The sequence below is a fragment of the Ochotona princeps genome, chromosome X, assembly GCF_030435755.1.
Source record: "Ochotona princeps isolate mOchPri1 chromosome X, mOchPri1.hap1, whole genome shotgun sequence".
Taxonomy (NCBI): Eukaryota; Metazoa; Chordata; class Mammalia; order Lagomorpha; family Ochotonidae; genus Ochotona; species Ochotona princeps.
Genome location: NC_080865.1, coordinates 15,277,988 through 15,294,687, shown reverse-complemented (window position 1 = coordinate 15,294,687; position 16,700 = coordinate 15,277,988). Strand labels below are relative to the sequence as shown.

Below are 16,700 nucleotides of genomic sequence, written 5' to 3'. Positions count from 1 at the left end.
CCCACAACTTTGGCCCACAGAAAACAACCTGGAAGACCTGGGCTAACAGTTCACTTTCCCAGATGAGATGTCTTGCCACCTGCCTCCTCTCGGGCTGCCAAGATGGGAAAAGCACTTCACTGCCCGCTAGTTCCTCAGCTCCCTTGTGCCTTGATGTTGGCAGAGCAGTCATGGTGGCTCCCCCACATCCGGAGACGCCCCCACTGTAAACCCAAAGGCACAGGCAGCAGCCAGTGCTGCTTTCTCCTCCGTTTGCAGGAAGAACTTGCAAACTGGGCCTTCCCCTTTCCCCCAATCTCGCAGCCTCTTGGGGCACAGATTCTGACTGCCCAGGTAGACATCTTCACTGACTAGAGTGATGGTTCACAGGCCAGGAGACAATCCTGAAAAAATCCACTGAATGCCACGTACTGCAGGGATGCATTCCATGTCCAGTCCTCACAGCTGGCACAGGCCCTCCTCAAACCGCTACCTCCTGGATTACCCTTTGGGACCAACGAGGCGGCCCAAGGGCGACAGACAGGGCTTCTAGCCCTTAGACTCCAGGGCCACTGCTAACTTCATGGAGACGGGCATGAATATGGCTGTGTGGCTACTGGCTTAACACTTGCTTGCTCCCCCAAACCATGGTCAGATGACACATATCACACAATCTACCAAGTTGTTCTGCAGCACCACCTCAAACGTACACCACCACATGACATTTACATGTCACCCAGGCAACACGGCCACCGCACCATTGAGGCAGTCATGCCCAATGAGCCCTAAAACAAGCCGGTAGGTAGTGCTGAGTCCGAGGTTATTCAAGAGGTCAAGCCCCTGGGCAGTAACTGTGTCACCTCCAGCAGAATCTGGTCTTCTGTGGCTTGCACGGCCTACATTGAAAATGCGCATGATCTCTCTCTGCTGCAACCTCCAAGTGGTTCCCAAAGCCTGCAGGTACTCCCTTGGAAAGCAACTTGCCAGAGGAACAAGATCCCAACCAGGGCCTCTGACTCGGGCCTTCTCCAAGTTCCCCAAAAAGACACATCCCTCCCCGAAGGTCTAGGTTTACTCAAGCCAAGTGGTGAACAAGGGAGATGGTGACCGTGTTCAAGAATTCCTCCATGTTGCCCCTCTCCACCTTCCTAATGCTGCTGATGGCTCCACTAAAGGAGAATTTGGATCAGTTTCGACAATGATTGTTGACAGTAAAAACTTTGACTCAGCCACCCATATTATTGTAAAGAGGCTAGGAAAGCCATGACTGGTACTGGTGTTCATTCACTTTCCTTAAGCAAGCCCAACCTCCCCTCCTCCCCCATTTCAGAAGCCAATGGTGCCTCCAGGAGTGGGAGGGCTGCCTCCTGCACCTGATTGGCGAGCCCTCCCTACTCCCTCTCCCATCAGATGATAGCTTGGATCTTGGCCTCAGTGAAACTCATACTGAAGAGCCCCCTTAGGAAACAGGGCCCCCAATAAAGGCTGTGAAGGCAAAGTTAATTTGGTAGCTGAATGTGGCAGTGACTGCAAAGGATAGCAACGTGTCTAGGGCACGCTCCACGATCCACCACAAACCACCTCCTTCTTTGGAAACTAGAGACAAGACCAGAAGACTTGAAGCTGCCCGAGTTCCCGCCAACCCCTTCCCCGCCCCCACTGTCTCCCTCAGTCTTCACTCCTTGGTGCCCACTTCTGCCAAGTCATCCCAGATACCTTCCCAAGAGCCAATGTCATGAGGCATGTGCCAGGAAGAAAGCTTTCTCCGCAGGCTCACCCATGAACAATTCGCCCTTCCAGTGCCACACGGCCACCTCCAAGGTGCAAATGAGCAAGGGACTCTGCCAAATGGGCAAGGTTCCCCAGAGCCAGCAACTCAAAACTACCTTCTGCAAAACTAATGTTCAACAATGTTATACCCAGAAAGCCTGTAGCAAACCACAGGGGATTCCCTAGAGATGGTCAGGCAATGAACAAGGACTCGTGCCCTGACCAGCAATCTCCCAAACTCCATCAGGTACAGATGAACTGAACTGGAAATGCCAGACCTTCCACTGCATGGAGCCCTAGGAAATGCCCGACACCTTCCACTGCCCCTTCTGGGGAATCCATCGCACCTGCTCTCCCTGCTGTGCTCACTCGGATGCCTGAAATCACCTTCACTGAGGATTCAGCTTCCTGACACTTGCAGCAATCCAGCAAGCGCATTCAAGAAATGAAGACAAAGACATTCCACTCTGACTCTCCAAGTCTCATCCCCGGAAATCATCGCAAGCTCCATCCCAGTGGGGGACCAGCTCCTGCAGCTGAAGCAGGAGGAAGGCAAGCCCTGGCTTTCTCTCCACTCATGATCTCCAGGACCCCATTCACTTTCTGCCTAGCACAAAGAGCCACACTATTTCTGTAGGGCTTTGTTGCCACTAATGCGCTAAACAACCACATTCATCCTGACGGCACCCCCATCCCACTTCAACCAAACCTATACGCCTTCAGAGGAGAGAACACAAGGACCCTCCATCACTGGCCACACAGTGGCAGGTGGCGGATAGAACAAGTCACACACCTCAGTTAGGAAATGGAACTGCTGTTTTATTGGATGGACCCGCGACCAGGCACGAGGCTCTTTGGCAGGAGACAGTCTCAGAAAGGAATCTGGTGCAGGTGGCCCCCACCCCCGCCTGGAGGCTGCTACAGCATTGAAATGTAGAAACAACTGGTTAATGCCATGGGTAGGGAAAGCCAAGGCCAAGCCCACCACTCAGGGCAGACAGCACCAGCACAACAGGCCATTTTGGGGGTGGGTACACCCGGTCTCTTGCCCAGGATCTGCAATTGCGTTCGTCCTGTGCTCATCCTAATGGTACCCAGCCCGCCCACCCCCCTAGCCAGCCGTGTGGGTTCACTTACATCTCTCGTTGTCATTCTGGTTAGCACTGGCCTCCTCCAGGGTGACCGACTTTGGCTTTTTGTCCTGATTTCCTTTCAACTTGTCCCAGTCGGCAGGGCCGAATTTGCACACCTCGGTGTCTTTGGTAGCTGGGTGGCCACATTCTCGTTCTTTCATCTCCAATTCTGAGAAGCGCATCATTGCACGCTAGAAAGAGAGTGGAGATGAAGGAGAAAAAAAAAAAAAAAAAGAAAAACAACACCTTACCATAAAAGCGATTTCATTTGTCTTACCTTAAAGGAAAGCATATCAAAAGAAAAGTTTGCCCAAAACCAACCACAATTTATGAGATACAACTCAGGTATTTAAAGCTTAGTGATATAATTTAAGAGTATCTATATGTGACGAGTCACATATTCTTTTACTCATTAAGTCATACGGCTATAGATTAGGTATGCGGTGTGTATGCATAGCCACACATACACGATTGCATAGACATTCTCTCTCGGAGATAGTAAAACACAAGAGAAAACACAACGCAAAGGAAAAAACACAACAACAGCACGACAGAAAAGAAACAAAAATGCACAATGAATAAAGACGACCATGGCCCACAAACTTCCCTTTGTAATATTTGGAAATGAAATTTAACTCAAAAGGTTTATGGAAGATTCTAGTAATAAAAATTTGAAGAACTGACCTCACAGTAAGCAGCGGGTAGACATAAAATACTGTCCTCTTGTAATCCTTCCATCTATGTAATTAAAATGGGCACTCAATGGATCATTTAGATAACTTCATCCATTTTTATAAGCAAAAACCAATTTTTTTTCTTAACATTGCAAAAACAATTTGGCTTCATTCATCTTGTAAGTAAAACTAAAATATCTTAAGGAAATTCCTAGCAACATCTATTATACGTCACCGGCAAATTAAACACATACTCTATCCCTTTAACCTAACTTTTCTCACTCTGTCCCTCTGTGACAAAACTGTATGATTCCCACAAACATGCGGCCTTTACACTGCTCCAAGTATCAAGTATGGCATTGTAAGCAGCGCTTGCACAATTATCTGTTATCTTACAGGCAGAGAAATCAAAGCAATTGATAGGCAAACGTCACACAGTCTCTAGATAGCCTTCGACATAATTAAAACTTCCGCCCCCAGCATCTGAGCAGAGCTCTTGGCATAAACTACAGACTAAAGCACACGGACCACCCAAGTGCACTACCACTCGCATCCCCTTCCTGGGCACATTGCAAACATTCCAATTTTACCTTAAGCGTCATTCACATCTGCCTGGCGCTTTGCCCTGCCACGCTCCCCCCACCCCTCCACCAAATCCTGAATTTCCAGCCCAAGGGGGCTCACCTGCAGAGCTCGCTGCTCCCGGCTGAGCTGACTGGAGTCAGCGTACAGTTCGGTGGTGACGCACTTGAACCGGTCACCCACGTAACCCGCCGAGTTGGCGATCCTCTTGGCCAGCTTGGATGGCTTCGGTTTCAGAACTTTGCCGTCGGTCGGCTCTGTTTCCTCTGCTCCATCTTTGGTATAGTTGGGGGTGACATCCATACTTGGAGGGGTGCTGCCCACACAAAAGGGTTTGGGATCCTCTTGGCTTTTACCAAAAGCCACTGTAGTAGGGCCATCACCCCCCAAGGTGGGCTCCAGGAAGGGCGTGGCCGCTGGCATCCCGAGGTTTTCTTTGTTGGTGCTGGCTGGGCTGGTGTCCTTATTTAGGCTGAACACGGGTTGGCCCGGCGCCTGCTTGAAGGCATAAGTGTCATGGAAATCGCCCATCCTCCCCAAGTCCTCTCGCAGGGTGATGAAGTCCCGGAGTGGCTGCAGAGCGGGCTCCGCCGGGGGCTTGGCGGCCTCCACACTCTGACCTGCCCCGTCTGCGGCAAAGCTGGCCTTGGCCGCGTTGGGCTCAGCTTTTGCTTCGGACTCTTCTCGCAGCAGGTCCACATAGACGAGCTTGTCGCTCTTGACTACGGTCTTTCCTGGGTTCCAGCTGGGGTTGGCCTTCATGGTTTTGTCACCAGGAAGCTCAGGGTGAAGCTTGGTGCCACTGGCCTCCAACATGTCTGAAAAGCGACTGCGGCCGCTGGGCTCCTCGTAGCGGGCTCTCTCGTGGGAGCGTGATCGCCTCTCGGGTTTTTCTTCTTTCGCGATCTCTATGGGTGTGTGCGGTATCAACATGGGATGCACCATGCCCAGCCCCAGGGCGTCTTGGTAAGTCACAAACTCCGGCCGGCCAGTGGGCAGTCCGTAGGGCAGTCCAGGCTTTGGGGCAAGGTGCCCAGGAAAAAGACTGCCATTGGGCAGCAAAACCGGGTGAGGGTACACAGGTCCTTTGCCGTGCAAGGAGAGTGGACTGATGGCAATCCCTTCAGGGGCTGGATAAGGGAGGTAACTCCTGGGATAGGGAATCGGAGGGGACCTGAATGCCTCATTGGGAGAGAGGAATATTGAACTTGGTGGTTCCGGATTACTAGCTTTGGTGCCCTTGCTGCTGGCGCTGCCACTGTGCTTGGCAGGTGTGGTTGGGGGTTGGCCAACATGCTGAATGACGGATGGCGTGGTGTCCACGGAGCTCCTACTAGTCTTGGTGCTGTCAGTATTGGCATTGGGGGCTGGTGATGCTGAGGCCGGGCGGCCCCCACTTGACATGGACCCCGAAACGGTAGCAATCACAGCCTCGGTGCCCCCCATGCGGGGGCAGGAGGAACTCCGCTGCTGCGGTAAGGCCCAGTCCAAGGTCTTATTCTTCAGGCTAACACTTTTGCTGCTGTCCTCCTCATTAGGACTTGGCCCAGGCACCACCCAGGATGAGGGGGCCGTGCTGATGATCTCTGATCTATACAGAGCACAGCCGCTTCCTGGAGGAGACAAACTTTCTTTCGGAATCTCACTTCCGGCCAGTACTAAGCCACTTCCAGCCCTGCTGTGGACCAGCACCGTGGGTGCCATCTTTTTCATGTGGTCTGCTTTGGAGGCGTCTACGTCCACCACTTTAGCAGACAAGTCCAGCGGCTTGTCAGTGACATCTTTGGTAACGGGCTGCTTCTCCAGCAGGGGAGGTGAAGCGCCATCTTTTCTGTCTTGAACCGTAGTCTTCCGGGGGTGCCCGGGCACCGACTGGGCACCCTCGCTCCCTTCCGGGGCCTTGGGATACTTGCCGTTGGACAGCCTGGCCGTGGGAAACTCACCGCTGACTGTTATGTATGGCTTCGACAGGGTGACTGATGGCGAGGTGGAGATCCTGCTGTAATGCTTGTGGAATTCAGAATAGGTGTCTGCGGCCGGCTGTGTGGGCAAATGGAGGCGGGGCGAGGGCCGAGGCGACGGCGGCAGCAGCAGGGCCGTGTCCCCTGGCAGGCCGCTGCTCACGGCCTTGGTGGAGGGGACTCTGGGCTGCTTGCTGTTCTGGATGTGGGGGTAGGTGTGGGAATCAACCGGGTTCCCTGGGCTGACTCCCATCTTCCAGGAGAGGCTTTTGTCTGCGCAGTGGACCAGCGGTGGGATGGCCGGGGAGGCTGAAGGAGTGGACAGCCTCATGGGTGAAGCTAGAGATGATGGGATGTGGGGGCTGACGTAGTGCGGTGGGGGCAGGTAGAGGAAGCGCTCCCCATTGGTGCAGACTGGAGAATACAGTGGCTGGGCCAGGCTGTAGGACTGCTGAGGTAGCAAGGCCTTGTACATGTTCAGTGAATACTTATTTGGCGAATCAAGGAAAGGGTAGATGGCTGGCGTGGCCCCCTCCATGTAAGGATTGACCCAGGGCAGCCGCAGGTAACTAGCACCATTGATGTTGAGTGGGCTCTGTTTGTCGCTGGCAGGCCTATCCAAGCCTAGCGTCTCTGCGCTGGCGACAGCACTTTTTTGGATCCCAGATGGCGTTTTATATATAGCACTAAAGCCATTGGGGGGCTTCCCGGCTGCAGCGGCAGCAGCAGCGGCAGCAGCAGCAGCAGCGGCGGCGGCTGCAGCAGCCTCCACGGTCTCGGGCGTGTTGGGTTTGAATTGCATTTCTGGGTTCCTTTCTGAAGAGAAAGCCAGGCCACCTAAGGAGCTTGTGGCAGCCTCCCGGCCCTTGTCTGAGCCCAGTCCACACAAGCTCGAATAAACAATGTTCCCGGGCATTCGGAGCCCTTCCCGGAGCAGGCCGGCACGGTCCATGCTCAGTGCAGCCAGGCCATCGATGCGATGGGCGGGACTTGCATCCACCTGCGTGGGAAAACACCATGTGTTTTATTCCGAACACTCTTGCCTGATGCCCCTCCCCCGAACCCCGCCACCACCACCTCATCCGGCCCTGGCAAGCATGCAACCTTTAGATTCGAGGCCCATACGCTAATTCGGTCATCTATTAACTCTGGAAAATTCACTCTCAGCAAAAAACGTTTCGCTCCAAGGAGACAGCTAACTCAAATAGGGGCCTGCAGGGGCTGACGCTGCTGGGGCTGGGGCTGGGGCCTTCCCCTTCCCCCCCCCCACAACAAAGGCAGCACAGAACGCAAATTAACACTGTTCCTTGGGAAGACAGGAAAGCAGGGTTTGAGCTGGCTCATTTTTCAATCAATACACAGGCCAGGGGTCAAGCTGTGGTTGGCGTTTTTTGGGGGGCCAGCATGAAGACAACTGGACAGGATGAATTGTCCAGTAGCAGAGCCTTCCTGCGTGGCCCTATGCTAACCATCCCCCCTCCCCTGCCCACCCACGGCAGGGGGGCCAGGCCTTTAACGACATGCAAATGAACGCACGATTGATTACAGATCTGTTATCACATCAACAGAAGCCAGGAATTGCTTACCACGTTGTGGTTCAAGGGATTCTCTTCCCTCAGTTCCAATCTGCCTTTTGAAGTGTCACCATCATTCACAGGAATTTTCCTATTAAAAAAGAAAGACACCGGAGAAGTCAGGGAGCAGTCTCTCAGAGATCCACCCCTCAACCCAGGGAAAAAAAGGCCATTCATTTCCCCCCCACCCCCATACTTCCCAGCGCCCCTCGCTGTGGCATAGTCCAAGTTGCCCCCAATGGTGAATTGACTTGACCCCAAAAAGGAATCACAAATATGTCCCCTGGGTGAGCAGACCCAAACTTCACACATGCCATGCCAATATTTTCTTCTATAAACCAAACCCGGTCCATTTCACTTGCTGCCGTCCTAGCCAGTCCTTAAGCATTGAGGACACATTGTAAGGAAATCTATCAGTTAAAGAGCAAGGTGTGTGTGTGTGTGTGTGTGTGTGTGTGTGTGGTGGGGGGAGGGTACTAGAAGGAGCCATGAATGTGGCTCTGGCCACCTCAACCTCTTTGGGGTTATCTGGGAGGACAGGGCTTCAAAACTTTTTCTCAAAACAAAGTTAGCCAAGTTCCTACAGAACTCGTTTTGCTATAGTGATAATGACATCATTTAGAACACAATGACCGGGGTGGGGATACGGATGGGGACATACACACAGACACACATGCATGCACGCACGATAACACGATACAAATGCTGGCCGCGCCAGGCTGCAGAGGAAGCTGCACGCATCTGTGCCAGGCTGCTGTGGCTGCCCTGGGACTTGTTATCAGAGAGCATCGATAAAGACAGTGCTTGGTGCCAACTTCCAAATCCCCAGGATCCAATCGCTGACAAGCAGCGGAGGCGAAGTTTCATCATTACCCCCAAAGAGTAGCTTCAATCATCTCCAGCTTGGCTGCCTCTACCAACCCCACCCCCCCAGCAGCACAAGAGCCCATGACGGACTGGCAGGCGCCTTGAAACCCAGGTAGGTGCCTGTGGCCTCAGCAGTCGGGCAGGGAAGAGAACCAGACACGCAGGGCTTGCTTGCACAAGAGGGTAGCTAGCTCCTCCCGTTTATTACTGAGCCAACTATTTGTTTTAAAAAGCACATCGAATGCCTATCCACCTGGGCCCATGCTCCTGACATTTAGACTTAAAGCAGCATATAGGCTGGGATTAATTCTCCTTCATAAATATGAAATAATAAATTAAGGACAAAAGTGCACTGAAAGGCCGCTTTCGGGGCTAATCTTTTAAAGGGCGGCAATGCTTGGCTGAGCCAGGTTGCCTGTTACAACTGTAAATCAGGGGCTGCCAGCGAAGCAGGGTGGTTTGGTGGGGGGAGGGGCTGTGGGGGGAAGAGAACCGTTTCTTCCCCACCCCTCTCTTTGGGCACCCCCTCCAGCTAGGGAAAGGTGAGGGGGTGTCACAGGGGGCTTGCTTCTGCACAGACTGGCTCCCTCTTCAGGGACTTGGGCCCAGCAGGCACATTTACCTGTCTTCACTGGTCCCGCACATGCGGACCCTCTCGCTACTCATCCAGCTGTGAACGTTCCCATACAGGGGGGTTGCTGAGAGCATGTCGTCTTCTTGGAGAACAGGTTTGCGTTAAGTGTTAAGCGTCTAGTCTGTTTAAAAAGAAAAGACGGGGTAGGGGGAAGAAGGAAAGAAAAAAAAAAAAGGAGGTTGAATAAAGAAGAGTCAAACAGGGAACTAAGAGAAGGTTTTCTTTGTCAGCATTTCATCCCAGACACAGCCTCGCCAAGGTGCACTGGGCTGGCTAACTCACAGGTGTACAGGCAATGCAACTCCCTTGGCAGGAGGGAGGGGAGGGGGTGGGAGGGGTGGGCGAGAAGTTTAAAGCCAAACAGGCGGCCTATCTAAGTCACAGCACACGGCCGCAGCTGTGCCTTGCTGTTCCCAGCCTTTGAAAGTGCATGGTGGTCAAGAAAAAAAAAAATCACTGGTTCTTGTCCCTTGTAAAAGGGAAGGAAGAGCTTATTTAACTGGGAGACCAGGCGGCAGCCGCCGGGGCCAGGGACCGCTGCCATGAGTGGGATGGTGGATCTCTGGCAGAGAGGCAAACACTGCGGCCAATGGGGCACAGAATTTAACCTTGAGGGTGCAAAAAAAGGGGGGAGGATGCGGTGGGCTGGTGAGGAGCCCCACTGGAGGCCTTTGCCTGGGTGATTTTGCCTAGGAGGTACAGAGGAAGTTGGCCGAGTAACGTAATGACGCCTGCACGCACTGAGGTCTTTGCACCCCAGGCTGATGGGCTCAAGGCCACCAGGGCCGGAGAGCAAGACTGTGGGAGGCAGAGGAGCCCAGACCACCTCCTCCCCCACTTACCTTCCCTGCCTCCCCCCTCCCCCCACAGCACATTCTAGTTTGCTACATGAGTGAAGGGTCAGGACAAGCTGCATTTTATTAACAGGATTATCACGGCGCGTGATTTATCCTCGTGCACGATTTTAATTGCTCTTTGGAGAGTGAGCCGTTTCTTTTGACTGCGCTTCAGCCCATATCCTGCTGTTAAATGCTGGGTTAATAAGTAGGGGAGCCTTTAAAGCCTGGGACCCATGGCCCTAGGCAATTCCCTGCTCCCAGACACAACCCCGCAGTCTCCCTTGTCCGGATTCGGCTGCTGGTGACATTTTTCCACGGGACCCAAGCCCAAAGTGCGAAATAATTGGGAGTGCAGATCACCACGGGAACTTTTCTTTCTCCTCCCTCACACACCCACCCACACAGTTTCCGAAAGCCCAAATGTTCCTGAAGTCCACACATTTCCTTTGTTAGCAAGGGGAAAAATATGCAAATGCTTGCTTTACACTTTAGCGCAGGGAGCAGACTGGCGGGTCCCCAGGTTGGAGACACCAGGACCCAGGGACAGATCAGGGACTCCCGCTGAGAGTGAGTAAGGGTGGGAGGTTGGGGAGGGCTGAAGCCAAGGGCCAGGATAGCCACTTCTTTGTCCTCCAGCTAGGTCTTGGATCCACCAGCACCATCCCCGCCCCCCTGAACACCGGCTGTTAATGAAAACCCACAAGCACAGTTAGAGCTCAACAACGAAGCTGGAAGAGCCGGAAGGGGGCCGGAGCAAGAGGCATAAATCCGCTCTGAGACTCCTGAACACCTTAAGACAAGGGGAGAAGGCCACCCGCTGGTGCGCTAGGCTGACCACAAGGCACCCCACCCCCAGCTCCTATCCCCGCTCCTAACCCAAGGGAAACCTTGCTCTCACAAACAAGGCGGAAAGTCAACCCTTGCTGTGCCTCGGGCAGATTGCAATGCTGGGGCCATATCACACTGATTTCATCCAACAGCAAGCAAAGAAATGAAGCTCAACCAGGCATGTGCCTAAGAGACCTCCATATTCTGGCCTGGTGGTTCTTCAATACTGGCTTCCCCTTCAGTGGTCACCTTGTGACCAGGACCTCTCAGTGCCTTGAGAGAAACAGAGGCACCACTGCGTGCTAGCCCAGCCTTCGTCCTTCGTGCTTTTCTCTCTTGACACCAACCCTGAGAACCAAGAGCTGTGACATGCGCAGGGGTCAGCTGGAAAATAGACGGCCAGGAGTGCATCATTTCAGTGACGTCAGTGTGTTGGGGTGGGGTGGGAGGGTGCTGAAGGGAGCAGCAAACGGGGCTGGGTTCGGAGAGAGAGCAGGAGGAGGCATCGTTATGCATGCACACTCGCACACACTAACAGTCTTTAGCTGCCCCATGAACTTCTTGTGAACTGTTTAAAAGTGGAGGTCTGTTGAACAAACAGCGGCGCCACTGCCAGCTATAATTTCATTGCAACAAGCTAAAGACGTTTTAACTCTTCAGGTTCCTGGTCAAAGATGGAACACAGTGCAAGGAGCTAATGCACATGGGCCATGCCTGGCCCCTTCTCCAGGGTGACAAAACAATAGCGGCCTAAATCCTGGTCATCGGCAAACACCCAAGCAAGTCTGTACTTCCATGGAGCCATTACCATTCCCCATGCACCCCAACCCCCCATCTCACTCCCCATGGGGACTGTGTATGGTAAGAAACAGAAAGACCAAGCCAGAGGGCCACTGACATTCATCTTTGCTGGCTTCTAGAGGTGCTGTCAAAATAGTGCCAGCCTTTGTTTCAACAATTCTGCTGAGCTTGGCAGCCATGGGACTGAAGCATGGGAGATAAATGATCTGGCCTGATCTGACCACCAGGACCCACAGCAGCACCAGGCGTTCGGCTGCCACAGGGGAGGCTCACTAGCCCCTAGTTTTCCACATGTCTCTTCTTCCACATGCAGGCTATGCTTTCTGCAACTGCCAAGCCGTGTGAAGTCACTCATGAAAGGTGCTTTACAAGCACCAACCTGTCTGAGGCATGAGCTGCTAAGCTGCACATTGGCTCTCGGTTCTAAATGAGTCGTGTGAAGACCAGAGGCCAAGGAGGCAGATCGGGCTGAAGGGGAGAGAGATGGCTGAGGCCAGGAGTGCAGGGTGTACGGGTTCTAAAAGACAGACTCTAGGACCACAGAGCCTGCCTACTGCTGGGATACTCAGGTCCCAGGGTTGGGAAAGAGCCATGGAGCTCTGGCATTGCACACTTGCTACATGGTCTTCCTTCTTGGTAGGGTGCTAGTAATAAAAGCGTAGGAGAACTTGGGTCACTCTGGACACACTTGGAGCAGTCGACTGCTCCAGAGCCAAGGGTTCTGATTAGAGTGCCTGCACTTGGCCTGCATGCAGGCAATGGGCCTGACTGCTATAAAGGGGTCAGAGGGGCAACAACCTGACCTGGGCATCTCTGAGCAAGAATATTACACCTTGTGAGCAATACTCATGCCTGGCTACGGGCTAAGCGAAAAGACGGGGATGCTTGGTTTTCCTCTACAGGTGCCTGTAAACAAGATAGGTTGAATGGGAGGCCCAGGGGTTGGTGCCAGGGTCCCTGGCTCCAGCCACACCAGGCCACTTTGCGCTTCACATCGCATCTGCCCTCGAGGTGACAATCCATCAGCTCCACCCAATATTTCCACCTCCACTGGCAAGGACCAAGCACAGCATCCATCGCCACCCATCCACGCCGACTCCTGGAAATCAAGGCGCACCCCCTGCCTAGGTTCACTCAGCCAGTCAGTGGCCACAAAATAGGATCTGTATGCAGGGACTTCCAGCTCCAATGGCCCAGCAGAGATAGGTCGTGACCCTGGCCAGTACCCCCCAAGCATCCTATTCTGGCAAGGGGTCTCACTCTCAGCAAGGCAGAGAAGAACATGGTGACCACCACATGCTCTCTGTTCTCACCTTCACCGACTGTGTGTCTCTAGGCAGGTGACTGAAGCTCTCCAACCTTAGCCCACTTCTGTAAATATTTGGCACCATGTTTTCCAGAGGATTAAGCTGCACTATGGACTTGAGTTTTGCCTGGCAATAGCTGGTGCTGGACACATTGAACTCCATTTAATAGCATCTGACTTCAATAACACACTTCAGACAAGCCCCCAGAGCAGCTGTAGGTCCCCAGAGGCAGGGCTGTAGGGGACGTGTGCGGGGGTGGGGTGGCGTCTGGGGTAAAGATGCTAGGGGGCTGGAGAAAGACCTTCAGCAACACTCAAAGCTAAAACAGCCTTCAGGGGTTTCCGCAGGGAACTTTACTCCAAGTTTGGGGGGGGGGGGATGGTGGAGAGGAAGCATTGCTATTTTTAGAATGTTGGGGGAAGGGGCTGTGAATGTATGTGTGTGGGGGGGGGCGGAGAATGGAAAGCTCTCTGGAATGTGAAGTGTGGAGCCTGTCCCACTGGGCTGCTTCCTCATGTGTTATATAACTCTGCAATAGAGGACCCCAAGGCTATCCCCAGGTCCTAGGCCTCCAGGTGACTGCCCTGGCTCCATCCGCCCCCAAGGGAATCCTAAAGGTTAGACTGGGAAAGCTGTGAGTGGGAGGAGTGCTCCAGCAGGGCCAGATGCTTTCTCTGGGCACACTCCTAGCTAGAGCCTTGGCCGTGACTGCAACCTCTGGGGTCATCCCCACCCACACCTCCAAGTTTTGCATGACTAACAGATCGAGTTGGGGAGCAGGAGGGGAGGGAATAAGAAACTTGTCCAGCTTTGACCTTTCAAGCCCCCCAAACCTTCTCTGCCTCGTCCCAGGGTTGCCTAGGTCAGAAAGCAGAGCCACCAGAGTCGAGAGTGAACTTGGCCCTGGGCAGCAGAAGCCAGAGAGGGGGAAGGGCGACCCCTCCCAGCGTGCCTCTGCAGAGCTGGAGAGCGCTGAGCACCAATGTTAAGCAACAAAGGGATTTTTCTCCCACCACACACAGTCGTGCTGTTCCTCCGCCAAGCCAAGGACCCGGCGCACAATCACGTCCTCCTGAGGCATCCCCGCCAGGCCTTCCAGGAACTCCTCTGAAGTGTCTCCAGGACAGTCCCGACCCCAGTTAACCCCTGGGACCCTGTGACCCAGCAGGCAAAGTCTGTGTCCACCCCCCTTCCCGAGTACCTGCCATGGTTTCTGTCCTGCTACATTCCAACAAACAGAAACCTTGGGGGATTGGGGGGGTGGGCGGATGTGGGGAGAGCCCAGGCTGGCTCTGAGACCTCCCAGCAAAAGCCAACGGCTGTCGACCCACCCCCCTCCCTGCTGTCATTCTGGGATCCCTTGGGATCCCCAAAGGAGCACTCCCCCCGAAGGCTGTGAAGAAACAGTCATGAGGGAAGAGGGGGGGAGAGGCACAGCAGCAGGAATTCACCCGGAGGGTAGCTGCTAGACACATACCCCTCCCCCAAGAGCCAGGTGTGTAGTCCTTTCCCAGCCCGCTCACTTCCTCTTCCTCTGGGGACAGCCTGTCCTGGCCACAGCACTGGCTTTTTGTTCCTTTCACTTTCCGCCGTGGTTATGCCACACCAGAAATCAGGGAACCACATGGGTATTCAGAGGGGGTGGATTTGTAAACAGGTGTTCTTACATGGGAGGCCACCCAGCAGCAGAAAACCCTGTTAGTCTCCCTCTCCTCCTCCTCCCTCATCCCCCCCCAACAACACAAGCCTTCTCTAATCCCTGTGGCGCAACACAGGGGGCCCCCATTTTCAGTCTGTGCAACCTAGGAATAAATCCAGAATAAACGGTTCATAGCACACCTCCAAACACCGGGTCCTTGCACTCCTGTCTCCACCAGGGCTTTGTGGGAAGAAAAGGCATTGTAATGTCCCCTCTTCTCAACAGAAAGCAACAGCGTATACCGTAAGGATAGCAAAGGCAGCTAACATTAATATACACAGGGACCACAAAAGAACTTTCAGAGCACAAAAGATGCGCCCAAGACAGGGATCCTGTGATCTCCAGGCAGCTTCCCTTGAAAGCCCAGAGCCTAGGCATGGATTGAGTTTCAGGAAGGCCGGGGCTGACAGGGACACGAGGGAAGCACCAGAGCGGACAATAGGGATCCCAGATTGGCTAATCAGTCTTGGAACCCCAAACAAAGCCATGGGGGGACAACTGTAGGGGAAAGGGACACCCATGCATTTCTGTAGTCGTTCAAGCTTAATGATTCCTCCTTGATCCGTGGGACCAGACACGACACAGCCAAGGTTAAAATGCCCCGAACAGCGCGGAGCAGATGTGAGCGAGCTGGCAGACGCACAAATGAGGCCTGCCTCGGAGCACGATAACAAGTGACTAATACATTGCATATCGTTGAAAGAAAATTATTTTTCTCTAATTTGCATTTGCTTTGGGGGGGGCAAGACAACCCAAGTCCCTCCTAACAAGCATGAGCCTCTAATCCTGGAAATACAAGCTGGCTGCTTTAAGAGAGCTGGAAGGAGGGAAAGACTGCCAGTGTTTTGGCGTTGCAGGCTTGTTTATCTTTCCGCCTTTCCTCCAAGGCGAAACTCGTTTTGCAAGCAGCATTCCTACAGAAAATGGCACACATCATAAAAAGAGACCAATTTATAGAACTGGCACTGAAGTTCATGTATCACTCCAGAAGCATCTCCCAGTTCCCTGATACAGAACCCAGCTAAAAGTAGAAGTCCTGCAGTGAAACTGAGCAGCCAACTGGTGACCCATCGGCAAGCATCCTATGGGCGGTCCAGCAAGGCTCATCCAGAGAGCAACCTGGACAATGAAGTGTGTGTGTGTGTGGGGGGGGGGGCTGGGGTCCTCCAAATTCCAGGGGCAGCCCAGTGGCTTTCACACACACTTCCCCCACCTTCCTCCCTCCACCAGCCCCAGGTCAAGCCCTCATACTTGGCCATCCTAAAGCCTGCCTTCCTGGGGTCAGCCAGTATGATTGCTGACACCAACTGCTCTCCCAACTCCCCTGGCACCTCCTCTGCAGGGCTTGCCTGGCAGGCTACCAGGAACCCCGGGGGAAGGCCTGTGGCTGTGGGCATCTAGCTGATGCCCAGAGTAGTGGGTGGTGCTGTCTGTGGGCAGGCCGCAGGGCTGCCCCCTGGGCATCCTGCTCTGGAAAACAGGAAGGTGAAAGGATGGAGTGGGTCATCATCACCAGGCAGCCAATTCCTGGCAGCCTGCTCCCTGTGGGGGGTTGGGGGAAGACACACAGCCCTGGGAGTCTGCACCTATACACTTTGCATGTACCATCTGGGCAAGTGTGTGAATAACAGGGCCAGGGCAGAACAGTGGTTTCAGCGCCTCTGCCCTTTCTGGCGAGCCTTCTTAGGACTAGGTAACCTTAAGTTATCTTCCCCCCACCTCTTAAGAAAAAAAAAAAAAAAAAGAAAAAGAAAAAAGCAGCTGAGGACTGAAGCCCCCCCAAATCACGGCTAGACACCTGTCCATGACCCAACAGGCCTTCACTGTCCCTCTATCTGGCAAGTTAGGGGAAACCACAAGAGAAAGCGGCCGTACTCCCAAGCCCAGTTCTGGCCGTGCCAATGGTAGAACGGGTGTGTGTGAGTGTGTACACACGCATGTATGCTGGGGAGGTGCAACTGGGGGGGGCAATGCTACATGAGGAAGCGTCAGCCAGAAAGTGGCAGCCCCCTCTGCCGCTCCTCGGCAGGCCTGTATAGTGCGCGCTTTGTG

The 16,700-nt window shown here is 53.7% G+C and overlaps 1 protein-coding gene across 7 annotated transcripts in view; it reads right to left on the bottom strand.

Moving 5' to 3' along the window:
• The window catches only part of BCOR (BCL6 corepressor), a 40,916-nt gene that overhangs the window by 13,288 nt on the left and 10,928 nt on the right, over positions 1–16,700 (bottom strand). For 4 of the 7 annotated variants that reach the window (XM_058658304.1, XM_058658309.1, XM_058658305.1 and 1 more), the window contains exons 2-6: positions 9,163–9,295; positions 7,686–7,764; positions 4,241–7,099; positions 3,567–3,620; positions 2,887–3,073 (exon numbers count right to left, since the gene is read on the bottom strand). In XM_058658304.1, coding sequence (XP_058514287.1) covers positions 2,887–3,073; positions 3,567–3,620; positions 4,241–7,099; positions 7,686–7,764; positions 9,163–9,248 — 3,265 coding nt within the window. In that variant the 5' untranslated portion in view covers positions 9,249–9,295. The remainder of the gene's footprint in view (positions 1–2,886; positions 3,074–3,566; positions 3,621–4,240; positions 7,100–7,685; positions 7,765–9,162; positions 9,296–16,700) is intronic. The other 3 variants (XM_058658308.1, XM_058658310.1, XM_058658307.1) reach the window with 2 other exon arrangements.